The sequence below is a fragment of the Somniosus microcephalus genome, unplaced genomic scaffold (genome assembly GCF_052327205.1).
Source record: "Somniosus microcephalus isolate GS21.2 unplaced genomic scaffold, FLI_Smic_1.0 unresolved_chr1, whole genome shotgun sequence".
In the NCBI taxonomy this organism is placed as follows: domain Eukaryota; kingdom Metazoa; phylum Chordata; class Chondrichthyes; order Squaliformes; family Somniosidae; genus Somniosus; species Somniosus microcephalus.
The window spans coordinates 98,102,658-98,122,150 of NW_028225179.1; the positions used below are offsets into that span (position 1 = coordinate 98,102,658).

Genomic DNA, 19,493 nt, shown 5'->3' on the forward strand with positions numbered 1-19,493 from the left:
ACATAAGTAAAGGAATATATACATAACATGCAAAGGAATATATACAGACATACATACTTTCAGAAGCTCCACAATAAGAAATATCTTCCTCCGCAGCCTCTGGAGCAACTGTACCCATGCTTTTTTCATGTGTAAGTTGTAAGGACTTGACCTCACTGAAAGCATGAATGAAAGCGGTGAATTTTACTGCGCACGCATTCTGCCTCTGAACCCCTTTGTTCAGAGGACAGGAAATGCCGGTTTCCCCGCATGCACTGTGCATGCTGAAAACCGGCATTTCCTCCGGCCAGACGCGTAAGTACCCCGACCGTACTCGCGCATTTGGAAGGGAATTACTGGGCCAACATTTTACATGTCAATAAAATGAAAAATTTAACAATTGCACGATTTGCCCCCTCGCATCTGCGACTGAGGGTCCAAGGAGGTGCATTGTGCAAGAGGTCATCGTCGTACGTATCCTCACACTGTTCCCTTTTGGGAACTGTATGAAGTGGTGGAAAGATTTATGGCCGTGATTAACGCTCATTCCGTGACCGTAACCATCTTTGAACCAGCCATTAGGGTGGTTAGTCCTATGGTGTGAGGGTTTTACGGGCTCCCACAACCCATCTGAGGGGGGGGGGGCCACCCACACCCACGGACGCAAGTATCCCGCTGGATGTCCACCCAGAATTTATAGTTGGAGCTCCGACTCCACTTGCCGGGACTGTCTGGAGTGGGGTTCGAAACCCTACTCCTTCTGGCCCAGCGGCGGGGATGCTTACTGCTACGCAAAAGGCCCACTCTGCACAAAAGGTGACACCCATACATTTCCTGCGCCTTTTCCCTCCCCGTGACTGGAGCCCTATGCTGCCACTTGAAAGACCAAGCTATCATCTGCCCTTTTTGTGGCGCCTTTGACTTCTCATGACCAATGATGAGCAGGCGCTGCGCCTCCACCTCCTTGAGGAGATTGCTGAGGTCATCATCAGTTCAATTGTGAGTTCTTTTAATGCCGTGAATTGTGCTCATTCCAGCCATTTCACGTTGCTAATCGGATTGGGCCTTTGGCATAGCGGTAGGATCCCCACCGCTGGGCCAGATCAGGGTAGGGTTTTGAACCCCGCTCCAGACAGTCCCGGCAAGTGGAGTCGGAGCTCCGGCTCTAAATTCTGGGTTGACATCCAGTGGGATATTTGCGTCCGTGGGTGTGGGTGGCCCCCCCTCCTTGTATAGCTTGTGGGAGCCCGTAAAACCCTCCCGCCATAGGACTAACCGCCCTAATGGCTGGTTCAAAGATGGTTACGGTCACGGAATGAGCGTTAATCATGGCCATAAATCCTTCCACCGCTTCATACAGTTCCCCAAAGGGAACAGTGTGAAGACACGTATGATGACGATATTGCTAAATAAATAAATGGAATTATAAAAATTCTTTTAGGGCTTTTAAAAGTCTTTAAATTGCTTTAATTCTGTTTAAAACTACTTCAGATTCTTCAAAATAATGTAAACGTTTTTAAAAGTTTATAAAAGTTTCCAAAAGCTTCAAAAAACTTCCAAAAACCTATTTAAACTGCTGCTTTGCATGTAAAAATGCTTAGCAGCTTGGCAGAAACATTGGGGGCGTGTCCTGTTAAACTGAGACCTCAAGGGGCGTGTCTCAGTTGCACAGCGCGCTACAGGCTTCGCGCTGGCTGCACTCCTGGGCGGCGTGACATCAAACGCTGCCCGGGATTCTTCAGATTCAAAATGGAATTCCAGGCGTCCCTGGAGGTGATCGGCAGGCGCGTCGGGTAAGTGCAAATCAGGACCTTGCACGCGCGGCAAGCCCCGTTCACGAATTTCTGGCCCATTATGATTTTTTTTCTGTATCATGATGTGAAATATTAACCAAATGAAATTTCCTCTAGACGAGCAAAGGGCTTGAGATAGATATGTGATGAGAATAATATTAAAACGTCAAATAAGCCCACGAGGGATCACCTGGGGCTGTTGGAGATTAAGTTTGAGAATTAGTACAGGTAACAATTATCTTAGATTAATTCTGTAGTTTAAAAACCCCAACTTTAAATGACTGATGGTGTATATGAAATTATGCAATTCTGGGGTTGAAACTGGGACATCTACCTTTGGAAATCATGAAACTTGGGTGACAGTATATAACATAGTTCAGCTCCGTGAACTAGCATTATATAGTACACGCAGTCAACCTCACAATGGGCCAGAAATTCGGGTCTGAACACGTGAGTACGGACGGGGTACTCACGCGTGGGCCCAAAGGAATTGCCGGTTTTCAGGATGCACAGCACATGCGCTGAAAACCGGCATTTCCTGTGCTCGTATCCAAGGGGTTAAGAGGCGGGACGCGTGCGTCCTTTCAGGCAGCGCGTGCACATTAAACTTTGGCATTTTCATCAATGGATTGAGTGTGTGTAAGTCCCCAAATTTTACACATGAATAAAGCAGGAGTAAAGCCACCAAGAAGCTGCGGGTGAAGAACTATTTAATCAGTTGTGATTCTGAACGGCACATTTTTGATTGGGAAAGGGAGGAAACATATTTTTAGAAAGTCGGAGGTAAATTTTAAACTTTTAATTTTTTTTTTAAACGGGTTTTGAGTAATGTAGGTATAAGGAGCAATTGTGGCCTAATTGAATTTGATGTGTTTATTAAATGTGAAAATGACTGTTTAAAAATGATTCAAATGCTTAAAAAATGAAATAGTCATCAGTAATCTATCTTATTTTCAGTAAGTATGTATGTATGATTGTATGTATGTCTGTATATATTCCTTGAAGAATGTGCATTTATGTATGTATTCCTTTCATTATGTGAATGAATGTATGTATGTAATGATGACTTTCTGCAAATGTAAGTTATTGGAAAAGGATCTCGGCCTGTGATATTCATCAGGCGGGTAAGACGTGTTCGCAAGCCGTTATCGCATGTTTCCTGGCATAGGCCGAGTTGATTTTATAACAACTCATTTTAGTAAAATAACTAACAAGTATTTCCATTTCCTCCTTACAGGTACGTCTGTGTCAAGAGGAGTCCTGTGAGCGAGAAACATGCCCTCTTCTAGAAATGTTGCCGTGATGCTCTGTGTGGATTTGCTTCAAATAAATCGGAATGCCAGGCAGCAACGTAGAAGATTGAGGAACCATAGCCGTCTCCTGATCAGAAGGAACAACTACCCACCCCACAGAGCTTACAGGGAGAGCCGATCATTTGAAATGCTGTCTGAGGAGTTGTGTGTCAGGAGGCTGCGCTTCAGTAAATAGGCAATTGGCCGACTATGTGACATGCTGAAGCCAGACCTGGAACCACGCTCGAAGACCTGCACTGCCTTGTCAGTGAACATGAAGGTAACCACAGCATTGAACTTCTTTGCAACTGGATCATTTCAAGCAGGTACCGGTGACATAAGCAACATCTCCAAGAATGCTGCGAGGGTCTGCATTCACCAGGTCACAGAAGCCATTTGCCGTAGGATTTCAGATTTCATTAAGTATGACTTGTCCACTCGACATCAAAAGGAGATGGCCTTAGCATTTCATCGCATTGCTGGATTCCCCAAAGTGATTGGGGCCGTCGATGGAACCCATATTTGTTGTATCCGTGTGTTAATAGAGACACGGAAGGCAGGAGTTGGTTTCACAGGTGTTTACTGAACAAAGTCTGGAGGTGAACTAACAGATACAAGACAATATACAGGCTTATATAGCCCGAGTGGCCATTACCAGCATTACAGTACACAGGGGGCTCTTAAAGGCACATACACCACAATTCCTCCCCTTTTAGACAACCAGTACATAATATTTTAAGTAATCATTAATTAACATGTTACAAGAACAATAATCTACACATTTGCTGCAGTTAATCAATTATAAGTCAGTCTCTCTGGAGGATCCTAACTCGGTCCGGATAATGCCTCAGTGGTGTAGTAGTTTCTGGTGGTGTAGTAGGTTCTTTTGGCAAGGCTGATTCAGCTTGAATGCCAGTGTCGGGTTCATCTGGTTCCAGTATCACCGGATCGGAGGTAGATACTATGGGTATCTGTACTTCATCATTAGGCATATAGAGTTGTGGTGTAGGTTGTCCCTTTTCGGATGACTCTATGATCTGGTCAGCATGGCGCCTTATTATGCTTTCTCCAATGTCCATGGTATACATCAGCGGTCCTAGTCGTGTGCAAATAGTTCCAGGCTGCCATTTCTCGGTACGGTAGTCCCGGGCCAAAACTTGTTGACCTATCTGGAAGGTTCTAGTTGGCCTTTCATTCATGCCTTGAAATTGCCGGTTCTCCACGTCCCTTCTGATGTTTGGCTTGATCAAATCCAGCCGGCATCTTAGGCTTCTATTGAAGAACATCATGGCGGGAATTTGGTTTGTAACCACATGTGTTGCATTCCTATATGCAAACAAGAAGTTATCTACCTTATACTGAAGTTTTATGTCTTCATTACCCATGGCCTTTATGGCCTTCTTGAAGGTCTGGACAAACCTTTCAGCCAATCCATTGGTGGCGGGATGGTATGGGGTGGACGTGTAGTGCTTAAGCCCATTGTTTTTTAAGAACTTCCTGAATTCTTCGGACACAAATTGCGGTCCATTATCAGAACAGATCTGTTCAGGCAGCCCATTCCTGGCAAATATGGTCCTTAATACTGTGATGGTTTTTTCCGTGGTGTTGGAGGACATCTTTATTACCTCCAGCCACTTGGAGTGTGCATCAACCGCGATTAAGAACATTGAGTCCATAAATGGACCAGCAAAGTCGATGTGTACCCTTTGCCATGGAGATGAGGGCCACTGCCATGGATGTAGAGGGGCTTGTGGTGGGGCGTTTTGGACCTTCTGGCATCCTAGGCAGCTCTTGGTCATTTCTTCGATGTCTCCATCGATACTTGGCCACCACACAAACGCTCTGGCTAGGTTCTTCATTTTCACTCCACCCAGATGCCCCTCGTGAAGCTCCTTTAGCACTTTATCCTGGAGTTTGGGTGGAATCACCACTCTGGATCCACACATCAAGGTTCCTCGGCACACTGACAGCTGTTCTCTTCTTTGCGAGGATGCTGGCAACAATGGTTCGCCATGCGCTGGTCATCCCTTCACCGTTAAATCGTAGACTCGTGAGAGAGTCGGGTCATTTCTCGTTTCCTTTTCAATGGCAGAATTTGTTACTGGTAGACAGTCCACTATGGTTGAGTGGAACACCTCCACTGGGTCTACTGTAGGTGCCTCTTCTACCGTTGGCAACGGTAGGCGTGATAAACCATCAGCATTCCCATGCTGTTTTGATCCTTTGTATTCTATGTCATATTGGTGTGCCCCTAGGAAAAGGGACCACCTCTGTAGCCTTTGCGCTGTCATAATGGGAACACCCTTTTTAGGGTTGAATATGGAGACGAGGGGTTGATGGTCAGTTAACAAAGTAAATTTTTGTCCGTGTAGGTAATGGTTGAATTTCTTCACTCCCCATACCAGGCTGAGTGCTTCCCTGTCGATCTGGGCATAGTTACGCTCAGCTGAGTTCAATGAGCGTGACGCAAAAGCTATTGGCTGCTCCGAGCCATCAGGGAATCTATGCGATAATACGACTCCTACGCCATAAGGGGATGCATCGCACACCAGTCTGATTGGCAGTGATGGGTTGTAATGAGCCAAAACTTCCTTGGACGTGATCAAGCTTTTGCATTTATGGAAGGCCCGTTTACAGTCTTCACTCCATTTCCAAATTACTCCCGTTTGTAGCAGTTCGTTAAGAGGCTGCAGAAGAGTTGACAAGTTCGGTAATAATTTATGATAGTAATTTATCAATCCCAGGAACGACCTTAATTGTGAGACATTTTCAGATGCTGGGGCTTTTATGACTGCTTCAATTTTTTCAGGTGACTTATGCAATCCTTCCTCATTAATTATGTGGCCACAATATGATATTTGTTTCTGGAAAAATTCGCACTTGGGGCGATTTGCTCGTAGGCCCCGTTCTCTCAGCCAAGTGTGCACCTGCTCCAAATTGGCAAGGTGCTCGTTGTCGTTTTCTCCTGTTACAAGGATGTCGTCTAGGTAGCATTGAGTTCCTCGGAATCCCTTGGAGGACTTGCTCCATAGCTCTTTGCCAGATAGCTGGAGCTGATGCTACTCCGAAAACCAGTCGATTGTACTGGTACAGGCCTTTGTGTGTATTTATCGTGAGATACTTTTTAGAGGCCTCTTCAACCTCCATCTGTAGATATGCCTGTGCCAAGTCAATTTTGGTGAAACGTTTCCCTCCGGATAGTGAGGCAAAAATATCTTCTATCCTTGGAAGAGGATACTGTACCGTGTGAAGGATCGGGTTTACAGTCACCTTGAAGTCCCCACAGATGTGAATTTTTCTCTGTTCTTCAGATTTATCATTATTCAACGTTTTCTTCATGACCGGGACGATGGGTGTTGCCCACTCGCTCCAATCTATCTTGGATAATACGCCTGCCTTTTCCAAATTCTCCAGCTCTGCCTCGACTGCTGGACGAATTGCGTATGGCACTGGCCTTGCCTTAAAAAACTTGGGAATTGCCGCTTCTTCCACTTTTATTGAGGTGGTGATGCCTTTCAATGTTCCTAGTTTCTGTTGAAACACTTCCTTGGCGTTGGCCAAGATGTCTTTTAATCGTTCAGGTATGACGTCATCATCATTTTTTTTCTTACTGGTCACCGTCAGTGCCTGAATGGAGTGCCAGTCTAAATGTATCTTCCTGATCCATTCACGTCCCAACAGCGGTGGACCACCATCTTGCAGAACGTATAAATACAGCTTCTGTATTTCCTTGCCGTTGTATAGAACAGGCACCCTTATTTTCCCTTTGGGGTATACTTTCTGCCCCGTATATGTTTTCAAGATAATGGATGTGTCTTTCAAAGGTATATGCGGAAATAGCCGCTCGTAATCCCGTCAACTTATGACGGTCAGAGCTGATCCTGTATCTAGCTCCATTTTAGCTGTGGACCCCGCTATCGTAAGGGTAACCCAAATGGTCTGGTAATCTTCTTTGGCAATTACATTATATAATTTGAGACAGCTTAGTCTCTTGTTTCCGGAGTCGCTATCACTCTTCTGGTCTTCAGAGCTACTCTCCGTCATCATTTGTACCTTTCTGTACTCTTCCTTATTGATTTTTTTCCTGTCCTTGGATTTTTTGTGTCCAGATCAGCATACACGTGCAATGTGTCCAATCTTTCCGCATTGCCTGCATGCTTTGTCCTTGAACCAGCAGTCCCTCTGGTCATGAGTGGATCTGCCGCAGCGATAACATCTCCCGAAACCCTGTGTCATTTCATGGGTGCCGAAGTCCTGTGTCTTTTGTTGTATCTCTGCAGCTCCTCTTGCGGCTGCTTCGTATGATACAGCCATACTGAAAGCCTTGTCCAGTGTCAAATTTTTCTCAGAAAGTAGCCTTTTCTGTGTTCCTTCACTTAGGAGACCGCAGACGAATTTGTCTCAAAGAGAATCTGCCAGTCCTGCCCCGAATTGGCAGTGCTTTGATAGCTTCCTTAATTTGGTGAGGTAATCAGCGTTACTTTCATTCTTGTGCTGATTCCTCTTGAAGAATTTGAATCGTTCCGCTATCAGCAGCGGTGTTGGGTTTAAGTGCTCCTGTAGGGTATCAACAATCTCCTTAAAATTCTTGTCCTTTGGTTTGGCTGGAGTGATTAAGTTTCATAACAGCCCGTATGTCCTTGCGCCCGTTAGATTTAGAAGTACTGATGCCTTTTTATTATTTTCTATTCCATTTGCTGTGCAGTATACCTCCACTCTTCCCACATATGTGGTCCAATCCTCTATATCGTTATCGAAAGCATCAATATTGCCAGCCTTAGGTATCCTGAAAAAAAATGGTACCTCCTGTGCTTTCCTTTCTTCCCTGCAGGAAAAAAATGGCGCTTCCCGCGCTTTCCCGCCGCTGCTGCTGCTGACAACGCTGTTTTCCGCGGTTTTTATTTACAGGTGGGGACTCGTTCCCACCGGACTCTCTGGGACTTTTCCCTCCCTCTGCTTGGTCTGAACGCCGACCTGCTTTGCAGCGCCGGCCGTCTCCCGAGTGCTCCCCCACTCTGTCTCTGTTTGCCTCTGCCTTCGCTGCTCGGCCCTGCTGCAGAGCCAGCCGATGGAGCCCCAGCCCGCTGCCCAGGAAGGATTATTGCTGTACCTGCCACCAGCTCGGCTAGCTGGTGAAACCACAGTTTTTTTTTTTCTTTCTTGCTTTTCTTCGACTTTCGTCTGAGGAATCGATCTACTTGAGGTGCTGCCGAATTGCAGGTAAGTCCATTTCCAATTCGTTGCCACTGTTGTATCCGTGTGTTAATAGAGACACAGAAAGCAGGAGTTGGTTTCACAGGTGTTTACTGAACAAATTCTGGAGGTGAACTAACAGATACAAGACAATATACAGGCTTATATAGCCCGAGTGGCCATTACCGGCATTACAGTACACAGGGGGCTCTTAAAGGCACATACACCACAATATTGTATTGAAGGCACCAATGGATGCACATGTGATACATTAACAGGAAGGGGTATCATTCTTTGAATGTAATGATATTATGTGATGCGCACCTCAGGATCCTAAACGTGAATGCAGGGCACCGGGGAAGTAATCATGATTCCTTCGTCCTCCGTAACTCTAAATTGTATGATTCTCTCAGCAAATTGCCTACAGGATCCACATGGATATTGGGCGACAAGGGCTACCCGCTAAGGCCATGGCTGATGACCCCTACCGCAATACCAATAATCAGTCTTAGGAGAGATACAACCATGCACACGTGTCCACACGTCAAGTGGTGGAGAGGACAATAGCACTTCTGAAATCGCACTTCCGGTGCCTGGATAGGTCAGGGGGGACCTTGCAGTACTCTCACCAGAAAGTGGCAAGGATTGTGCTGGCCTGTTGTGCTTTGCACAACCTTGCCCTGCAGGAAGGAGTGACCCTTACCACTGAAGAACAGCTGCCTGTTGAAATGGAGGATGAAGGCGATGGCAATATGCATGTTGCCAGGCCTCATGGGGAGGAGCCAATTGCCGCAGAAAATAAGGCTGCTCGGGAACTGCTGGTAGCCAACACCTTCACACGGTAGTTATGCCCTGTACCAACCCCTCCCCCCGCAAGGCAAAGACAGAAGCAGATACATATTAAAGTGAAAATGTGACCTTTTATTGCATCTTCGAACACTTTTCAGCTTCAGTTTTGATGTATAAAGTGAATGACTTGTAAATTTTAAGTAGCGCTTGACTACTTTTAAAACATTTGTGAACAGGAACAGTGCAGAAAAAATATTGGAAACAGTTTGTATTTACATGTCTTTCTTTTTTCGTGCAAGTACGTTAACAGTTTTGAAATCACTTTTTAAACAGGTTTAAGTCATTTGTTCTGTAAACAGGTTTAAGCAGTTTGTTCTGGTTTGTTAGTGAAATTACAAAATTGAAGATGGTAACTACCTATTTTAAAGTTTTCAAACATGTGCAAAATGGAAAATGTAAGAAAAAAAGTGTAAATATTTTACAGTAATTATTTTTACTTTCTTACTGCAATACAGACATTCAAGGTGGAAACTAGCTATTTTCTACTTTTGTAACAGTTGTTGTCAAAATTTTTGAAATACAATAAATGTTCAAATTGTTTTAACATTGATTAGTGGGTGTACTGCTGAGTTCTTTTAATCACGTGAAATGTGCTCATTCCAGCCATTTCACTTTGCTAATTAACTGAAAAGAATTAAAATAATGTTTTCAAGGCTTTAAAAAATGCTTAAATAGCTTCAATTCTTTTTAAAACTATGTAAGAGTCATCAAAATCATTTAAACGTTTTAAAAATGTTACAAAAGTTAACAAAACATTCATAAAAATACAGATAACCTACTTTCCCTGCTGCTCTTTAAGTACGAGTCCTCTCCAGCTGCTTGGAAAGATTGGGGGCGTGTCCTATGGAAATTAGACCTTAAGGGGCGGGTCTCAGTTGCACTCCGCGCTCGAGGCTTCGCGCTGGCTGCACTCCTGGGCGGCGTGACGTCAGACGCTGCCTGGGAGCCATCATCTGAGAAGAGGAAATCCATGCTTCCCGGGAGCTGAAAGACAGGCGCGCCGGGTAAGTGCACATCGGGGACTTGCACGCGCGGCAAGCCCCCGATCCTAATTTCTGGCCCGATATCGATATGAGCATGCATTGTCAGAAATAATAAGTGGTGGAAACATTGGACATCTAGGAGAGTTACATGTTGGATATCTTGGGGATTTTACGGTTATAAGTCGAACTTCTTCGTATCTTGGAGCAGCAGTTCTTCCAAGACTAACTGGATGGCTTTGAGGTATCGTGTGAGGAATGCAGTGTTTCTCTTCTGCTGCGTGAAGTGCTTGTGCTCGGAAATAACTGAGAGTAACGACGTCAGCCATGAGTGATTAAAACGTAACTTTAGGAACTAGGTTAATAAACATAGGCAGAGGAATCCATTAGCTCTAGTATAGAAACATAACAGTTAATAAAGCCCGTTCTTTAGCAAGATTAAGAACAGTTATTTCAGGAAGTCCTGTTTGAGGGAAGTGGCTTGTGAATAAGCAACATAACTGTTTAAATGAATGGACTGTTTTTAAAGCATTTTGGGAACAGAAACATCATGAGGTCTTACCTATGACATACACATGTGACGGAGGAAAAATATGGTGTATAATGGAGCACGATTTTCATTAGTTCTTCGGAGAGCTGGAAAGATACAGAAACCGAAAAGCTGCTCTCTTTGTATACTGTTAGGCTGATCACTGTGCCGTATGTCAATAAAGTCTGTTCCGTATATTCCACCATTAACTGACTCTTGGATAAGCAAAACGAGTTGGTGTGACCCATGGAAGGACGGAAGTTGAATGCTATCTTTTACCACTGAAATGATTTGTTGTGACTGATTCGTGAGATTGGTCCCATGTCAGGGAGAAATAACATGGGCTTCCGGTATGGTGCTGGTGCCAAAGTGTCACCAGTGAGAATGTGATTTAGATCAATCTGTTGTCACGGGTGTCACTATAATTTTCGGACTGTTAATCATCATAGAAACATAGAATAATAGAAATTTACAGCTCAAGAGGCGGCCATTCGGAGCATCTTCACCCTGCCGGCCGACAAAAATCTATCCACCTTAATCTCCAATGCTTAGGGTTTGTAAATTATTCAGGTGAAGTTGTTCCTCTATTGTCGCCTCTGTGCATGACCAGGCTCCCAGGCTTGTTCACAAACTCCTACTTCTACTCTGGCTCTGTGACATCAGTCTGCACACTTTGATTTCTCTGGGCATCATCTAAGGCCTATTCGGAATCACTGGGGTATTTGCAGCATTGTCTAACATACAACAAATGTAAGAAGTCACACAACACCAGGTTATAGTTGGACTATAACCTGGTGTTGTGTGACTTCTTACATTTGTCCACCCCAGTCCAACTCCGGCATCTCCACACCATAACGTACAACAGGTCTCTTTGCTGTAGGAGGTTGTGATGACTGGTACCGCAGGCTATCCAGGCACCTGAAATTGCTGTTACCTGTGGATCAGCAGGAGCAGGAATTCTCCTCTGAGTCGCACAAGGATTCCTTGGATTTCGCCTAACTTGGGCTCCTCCCTTCCCTGACCACGTTCTCCGTCCATCCACTTACCTTGTGCTAAGAAGCGGTTCGTTGAAGGTCCCAAGCTGTACCTTTCTGACACGTGTTTTTACCGGCCTGGGAGCAGCTGGCCACTGACTTCCCGGCAATTTTAGGGAGGAAACAAAGCAGGCGGCGTACTAATTATTCCCGGCCGTTAAAATCGGCGGAGCCTGCGTACTGCTTCTCTCAAACATGTGGGCCACTCACTCTCCCGCCCTAGAGTTAAAATAAAGTCCAGAAGAGATAGAATTTCCGCTTCTGCTCTGGCCCAAACATTAATCGCTCTATCGTTTGTGTCCAGCATTTCAGATCTACAGTCAGAACTAAAGACATGAAATCCTGAGGCGTGATGTGTTCAAGGAATCCCTTCAATTCAACAAAGCGAGAGGTCGACAGACTTCACAGTTTGTGAGGCATTGCTTTAATGCCTATATATATTGGCTCCTTGCTATAAAAGATAGTTTAATCGTTCTGAAATCAGAGACATTAAATCCACCGATTGCTATTCCATGTCTATTAACATTCTAAATAGACAGTGTTCTTCAAAACACAACTAGTTACGTTTCTGCTTCGTGAATTTCCAAATAAGATCTTGGACAAAGACCAATAAAACCCCATAAATATTATCTGATGTTTATTTTTTACACAGACTGAGAGGTCTGCACAGTTAACGTCATCACTGCCATGAGAACAATTGAATTCTCCTAATGACATTTCACGATCTTGTATGGCTGAGTGTTTTAGAGTGCTCACTCAAATGACATTCGAATGGTCAAACTGTCCAACAAACCATTAATCCCTCTTTTACCTCTGTGTAAGGTCTGATAATACTTCCAGAAACCTAACATGTCTTCATATCTGTGGGGCTGCTCAGCTGTATACAACTGATTATATCACTTTCTGTGTGTATCTGAATGTGCTTCGATCTCACATGTAGCTTTGAGCTCACGTAATATAACTTTTATATATATAGCATAAATTAAAGATTATAGACAACATTATTGATGCAACAAAGATCTAGAGAATGTTAATCCATCAAAATATGCGCATTTATTCCATCAAAAGCCTTGCATGAATCTATCATAAATATCCTCAGCTTCGGGAGTCTTGTACCATGACAGCAGTAATGAAGATGTCGAAATATTTTGTTTGAAACGTATGATGACAATAATATTCTAGAGTCCTTACTCTTTTAACATGCAAAATCATTGCAAAATATTCCTGATCAGTAGCAGTGAATATGACTCTGTTTGTTCAAATGATTGTAACTAATGAGAATTATTGTGTAATGCTCATGTGTCACTTGAGGTTTCTCTCAGGTATAAAAAAAGACCTTAGTTTGAAAGCAAAGATCTGCCTATGCTTAACAGTTACAGGCAACGTCGCTTCTCTCCGAATATGGGAAAGCCGGTGATCATACAGATAGAAAATATTTACTACCCGATATATTCCGAGTTGGGACAGGATCAATGAGTTGTGAACGTACATTTTGTTGGCAGGCGAGGTCATTGATCTCAGGCAACTACTCGGTAATAAAGCTTATAGAGCAACCTGAAGCGCTTGATTCTGAAACTGTGTAATATATTGGCCCGCATTTTCCGACCCCACGGGTTTGCACGAGGTGTATACACACCGTAGGGACATCACAAGTGAAGCCTACTTTTACGAGCATAAGAGTTTAAAAAAGTAAAAAAATATAATTTTCACTCATTTATAATGTAAAAAGACTTTTTAAAAAGGTAAGTTTATTTTTAGCCCCGTAAAAGCTTTAAATTTACTTTTTTAATTACATTTTTGTTTAAAATACTTAATGTAATGTTATCTTAACTCATTTTAAAAACATAATTTTTAAAAATGTATTTAATGTTTTAGCGTCTTTTTTCAGTGATCCCCATTCATACTTTTCAATGGTCTACTGTTCAATATTCCATTCCATTGACTTCAACAGAACTCAAGATCAAGCGAGGTGTATAACAGGCGGCTGATGCGCTACCTCCTGTTTAGCCCCGAAGTTTAATGATAAATCATCCCAATTGCCCTATGCATGGTAGAAGTAGAGTGACTGCAACATTATCATGCTCGTGGTGTAAGTGAGCCTCTTTGCAATTGGTCCTTTCTTTCCGCTTGATAATCCAACAGAAAATTAGTTCAAATCAATATTAGATTTGGACATTTCTTATGGTAGATTCTTTTTAAAGTTTGTTATTCATGAACACTGGACGAAAGAGAAATACAGTGTCACACATCAAGTGCAAAATAGGGAATCGAAAAATTGTGATATAGTAATTATATAGGTTGTCCTCATAGACACAGGGATTTCCCATTCTATGTTTGTACAAGCTACAGTTTCCAAACTTAAGATTCCACTCCTGGCAGAGTTTTGGATCTGAGACAACAGCTGTTGGTTATTATTATATTCGGCTCAGCCTGGAAGCCAAAGGATCGTTTTAAGTCGTCAAATGTGGGACAATATTGATACTTGGATTCAATTACACAGCTTGAAATACATCTTGGAGAAATTTTGAGAAACTATTTAGGATGTTTGATGAGAAATTATTTAAGGAAAGCTTCAGCTATCTGGGGGTAGAAATTCTTGGGCGGAATGGCACGGGCTGCCTATTATCCGTCCCTCCCGATATTCAGCTCCATTGCTCTAAGGAAGGAGCGGGTAGATAACGGGCGGCCGGTGCATTACCATCCAAGGCAATCCTGGTCCTGTTTGCAAAGCAAAGTCATACTTTCCAGAGCACCGCTTGATATTAACAGCTATTGCACGTTGTTAATAAACGAAATTTCAAATGTGCTTTAAGTGTTTAGCTCTGAGCAATACCAGTGTCCAGATTTCTAATAATAATTGATATATCATAAAGTTCCCTCCACCCATGCTCAGGCCCCACGTATCGCTCCTCATTTAACCGGTTCCTCTGCTGTAAGCCATTCGGGTGGTACAAAGTTGTCCCAATCCATAATGAAATGTTTGTCACGTATCACTGCAAAATCTTCCTTTGCTGGTCATTTGCTGATGAAAGGCATGGGAAGGAAACCTGTTCGGAATTTTCATCTGCTTTCAGAAGACAAAACGATAGAATATTGCATTCAGAATCGTGGCATCCCTCTGAAACCTACATTGCACGATTATTGAGGATATTTTCAACGAGGAGATACTGGGCTACATTTTCAATCTGACGTTTGACTTAGAACTGACCTTGAGCTTCACCCGCCCGCTATTATCTGGTAGTAGATATGCAACGCCGTTTAATGGAAATACCATTAGGAACATACACCACGATCGTTAAGGGGGGTCAGGGATAAGAAAATCCACCGCACTTCTTGGATTTGTTTGCACTGAGCCGGACATTCCATTGTGCTGAATTGAATGGAAATAAAAATCGAGCAGATTCATTTTGTGGCCGCCAGTCAGAAAAGCCCATTTTTAGACCGTGGAAATTTGAAAATCCAACCATTCAAACACTGCAGCATTGTTTTCTTCTGAAGTAACTCAGAATAAGTTAGCAATGTGTATCCATAAAGAAATGTATCTTAACAGAATTACTATGCTTATCCGCTAGATTGGGAGAGAAATAGAGAGATTTGATTGATAAGAAAACATTCCATGAATTTCATACGTAGAATTGTCGACTGATCATCCTCTCAGTGTAAGGAGAGTTAGTCATTTAATTTCGACCTTTTTTGCAGCTAATTTGGTGACAATCATCATTCTCTCCCGTGGAAAATGCGGTCTCTCCAAATGCATCACCCGTTACCTGGTGGCCATGGCAGTGGCTGATCTAATGGTCCTAATATTTGAAGTAATTCTGTATGAGATTAATGATGCTTATTTTCCATATTCATTCCTGAACTATACTCCTATTTGTAGTCTCAATCTCGCCCTGCTTTATGTTTCCATTGATTGCTCGGCCTGGCTAACAGTGGCTTTCACCTTTGATCGATTTGTCGCTATTTGTTGCCAAACTTTGCGAGCAAAATATTGCACTGAAAAAACTGCAGCTGTAGTGATAGCAGTGGTGTGTCTCTTAAGCTTTTTAGAAAATGTTCCAATCTACTTTGTGTTTGAATCTCGGGAAATAATTGACAATATACCATGGTCCTGCTATGTAAAGTCAAGCTTCTACACCTCACCCATGTGGGTAGCATTTTTGTGGTTGGAAAACATTTTAACCCCATTTGCTCCATTTGTGTTCATCGTGGCACTCAATACCCTGACCATCAGGCATACTGTGCTGGCCAATAGAGTGAGGAGTGGTCTCCGAGCAAGCAACGAGGTTCAGGGTAACACTGATACAGAGATGGAGAACCGAAGGAAGTCAATCATTTTACTGCTCGCTATATCTGGCAATTTTATACTGTTATGGATGGTAAATTTCATAGTTGTCATATGTGTTCAGTTGACAGACACTCAATTTTTAGAAGCAATTTACAACGACTCTTTCACCATTGCAGAACAATCCGGGTACATGCTGAGGTGTTTGTGTGCTTGCACAAACACGTTTATTTATGCAGTGTCCCAAAGCAAATTCAGAGAGGAATTAAAGAGTGTGATTACGCGTCCCCTGGCTCTCATTACTAATTAAATCAAATAATTAAATTGCTTCACAGAACTAAAATTCAATTACAACCATCGGAAGCGAGCATAAGCTGTTCAATTGACATGAAACAGGAATCTCTAAAGGAAATGGAAGCTGCAATCTGTTCAATATATTACATATCATATTGTAGGAGAACAAAGATGCTTGGGGTATTATTAAATTTTGCTGATAGTTTAAGACAGGCGATGTTGGATCGGAACAAACACATACGAATTATTCAGAACGGAAATAAAATCAACTAGACAAACATATCTGTTGCCTTTCCTGATCTAAACCCAACACCGGTTTCTTTAACATATCCTTCAAACTCTACTCCCGTCAGTAACACATGCATCTGCTGAAACAGCCATCTATTCCCATCAAATGATTAATTTTGTCAATGAGCCACCGGGCGTATCATTCTTTCAGTGAAAATGTCCTGCCTGACTTGTCATTTTGTTCCCAACTTAGAATTAACAACCTTTATTCACGTTTTATATTAACGATTTAGTCTTTGGAATCAAAAACACAATTGCTAAATTTATGGTGGACACCAAATTGGAGGGACAGGTTAGTCAATACTAAGGCAAACTGCAACAAATTGCAAAACGTCATTTATCAATTTGCAGAATTGGCATACAATTGGCAAATTCATTTTAACATAGGCAACTGTGAGGTATCAGGGAGTCGGATGCAGCATTTCCAAATTTGCAGACGACACTAAACTAGGAGGGGGGGTGGGCTCAGAGGAAGAGACCAGGAAGCTCCAGAGCGATTTGGACAGACTGGGCGATTGGGCGGATAAATGGCAGATGCACTATAATGTGGACAAGTGCGAAGTTATCCACCTTGGGTGCAGGAACGGGAGGGCAAATTATTATTTAAATGGCAATAGATTGGGAGAGGGGGAAGTACAGAGAGACCTGGGTGTTCTTGTACACCAGTCACTGAAGGCGAGCATGCAGGTGCAACAGGCGGTCAAGAAGGCAAACGGTATGCTGGCCTTCATAGCAAAAGGGTTAGAATACAGGAACAGGGATACCTTGCTGCAGCTGTACAGGGCACTGGTGAGACCACACCTCGAGTACTGTGTACAGTTTTGGTCGCCTCATCTGAGGAAGGATGTTCTTGCCATGGAGGGGGTGCAGCGGCGATTCACCAGGCTGATACCAGGAATGGCGGGAATGACCTATGAGGAGAGACTATGTAGTTTAGGGATGTACACACTGGAGTTTAGAAGATTGAGAGGGGACCTCATAGAAGTGTATAAAATTCTGACAGGTCTAGACAGACTGGATGCAGAAGGAATGTTTCCCTTGGCGGGTGAGAACAGAACTAGAGGACATAATTTAAGGATAAGGGCTAAACCATTTAGGACAGAGATGAGGGGGAATTTCTTCACTCAGAGAGTGGTGAACCTGTGGAACTCATTGCCACAGAGGGCAGTGTACGCCAGCTCATTAAATATATTTAAGAGGGAATTAGATATATTTCTACGGGCAAAAGGGGTTAAGGGTTACGGAGAGAAGGCGGGGACGGGATACTGAATTAAAGGATCAGCCATGATCTCATCGAATGGCGGAGCAGGCACGAAGGGCCGAATGGCCTACTCCTGCTCCTATCTTCTATGTATCTATGTATCTATGTATCACATTTTTGTAAGAAGAATTAGCCACATATTACCTGGAAAATAAGAATCTAATTGGTGTATTGGAGCAAATGGATCAGCAGTTACAAAAACAATATCACTAAGAGTTGCAACACAGAGCAATAAGAACATTAGAAAAGCTAACCAAGCATTAGGGATTATTTCTAGGGGGACACAATTGAAAAAGTAGAGAAAGTATGCTAAACTTTGTAATGAACCTTGATTAGACTGCCCTTTAGGTTCTGAGTACAGTTTTGGTCAACATATTATGAAAAAGGATATAGAGGCACTGGAGAAGCTGCAAAAACATTGCAAGAATAATACCAGAACTGCGAGGTTATACATATCTGGAAAGGATGAACAGGCTCTTGAGAAGAGAAGCCTGAGTGGTTACATAATAGACGTCTTTGAAATTATGAAACGTTTTGATAGAGTAGACAAAAAGAGAGCGAGAGAGAGAATGTTTCCACTTATGGGGAAGAGCAAAACTAAAGGCCGTCATCGTAAGATACTCACTAAGAAATCAAATAGAAAATTCAGAAGAAACTTCTTTATCCAGAGAGTGGTGAGAATGTGGAACTCGCTGTCACAGTGGATAGTTGAGGCCAATAGTATAGTTGCATTTCAGGGAAGGCGAGATAAGCATATGAGGGAGAATGGTATAGAGGGTTATGATGATAGCCTTAGAGGAAGACGGATGAGAGGAGGCGCGAGTGGAGCATTAAGGCCAGCATGTATTGGTCGGACCGAATAGCATATTTCTCTGCTGTGTATTGTAAATAATTCTATATAAACTCAAAGTTTAGATCTCCAGTCAGCATTAAAGACAAGGCAAAACTTAGATTTGCTGTTCCAGTGGAAGTTAATCCAGCTAGAGAAATTACCTTGAAATCATCAAAACGGGAGGTGAACTGACCCCTAGTCTGTCAGACAATGTTAAATCTACTGGCTCCTTCAACTAAAAGTGGCCTTAATTGATCCACAATTAGAGAGCTTAAAACCGCAAACTACATTGATTCTCAGTCCATATGAATTCGATTTACAACTATGCCGTTCTGTTCACTTAACATAATTTTTGCCTTCATTTATTTCCAAACAAAGGCACAAGGAAAGCAAACAAACCCCATCAGATTCTATATTTCTTTTTGCTCAGATTGACAGATCTGCACAGTTAACGTCATCACTGGCATAGCAACAATGGAATTCTCATAATGATGCAGTTTGCTCAATCTATGTATAAGTCATATTACCCTTCCTATTTCAAAACATGCAAATAAAAACACACAAAAATCTAATTTTGTTACAGAATCACAGCAAAAAAATCCCATCAAACTTTCCCAACATATACACTTTATGAGGGGACGCTAATATCAATTCGGAGAGGGAAGCGGAGACCTTTTCCCAAAATAATCGAAGGCAGCTGAGACGGATTGTAATGCCTGACATCGCTGCTGTGAATTGGATCAGCGACCTCAGTTTGCAACTTTCAGGAATTGGTTTGGATAGGACTTTAGGAAAGTTTATGAAAATAGCATTCAAGTAGCATAAAGTGGACAATCTAACTTTCATATACAAAAGTGGAACGTCTTTCCGCCATCCAAACCTTG

The 19,493-nt window shown here is 42.8% G+C and overlaps 1 protein-coding gene across 1 annotated transcript; it reads left to right on the forward strand.

The window, feature by feature from the left end:
* Positions 1 to 13,050: 13,050 nt before the first annotated feature.
* Positions 13,051 to 16,244, forward strand: LOC147095643 (uncharacterized). The gene is made up of 2 exons (XM_085973679.1): positions 13,051 to 13,114; positions 15,343 to 16,244. Exons 1-2 carry the CDS (start codon positions 13,051 to 13,053, stop codon positions 16,242 to 16,244), a joined length of 966 nt encoding a protein of 321 aa, XP_085829805.1.
* The last annotated feature ends 3,249 nt before the right edge of the window (positions 16,245 to 19,493 follow it).

What these genes read in the sequence shown, in the direction of transcription:
- LOC147095643 (XM_085973679.1), top strand. Translation starts at nt 13,051, where the DNA reads ATGGGAAAGCCGGTGATCATACAGATAGAAAATATTTACTACCCGATA. An exon ending in GATATATTCCGAGTTGGGAC is followed by an intron (nt 13,115 to 15,342) that starts AGGATCAATGAG and finishes TTTCGACCTTTT; the next exon opens with TTGCAGCTAATTTGGTGACA.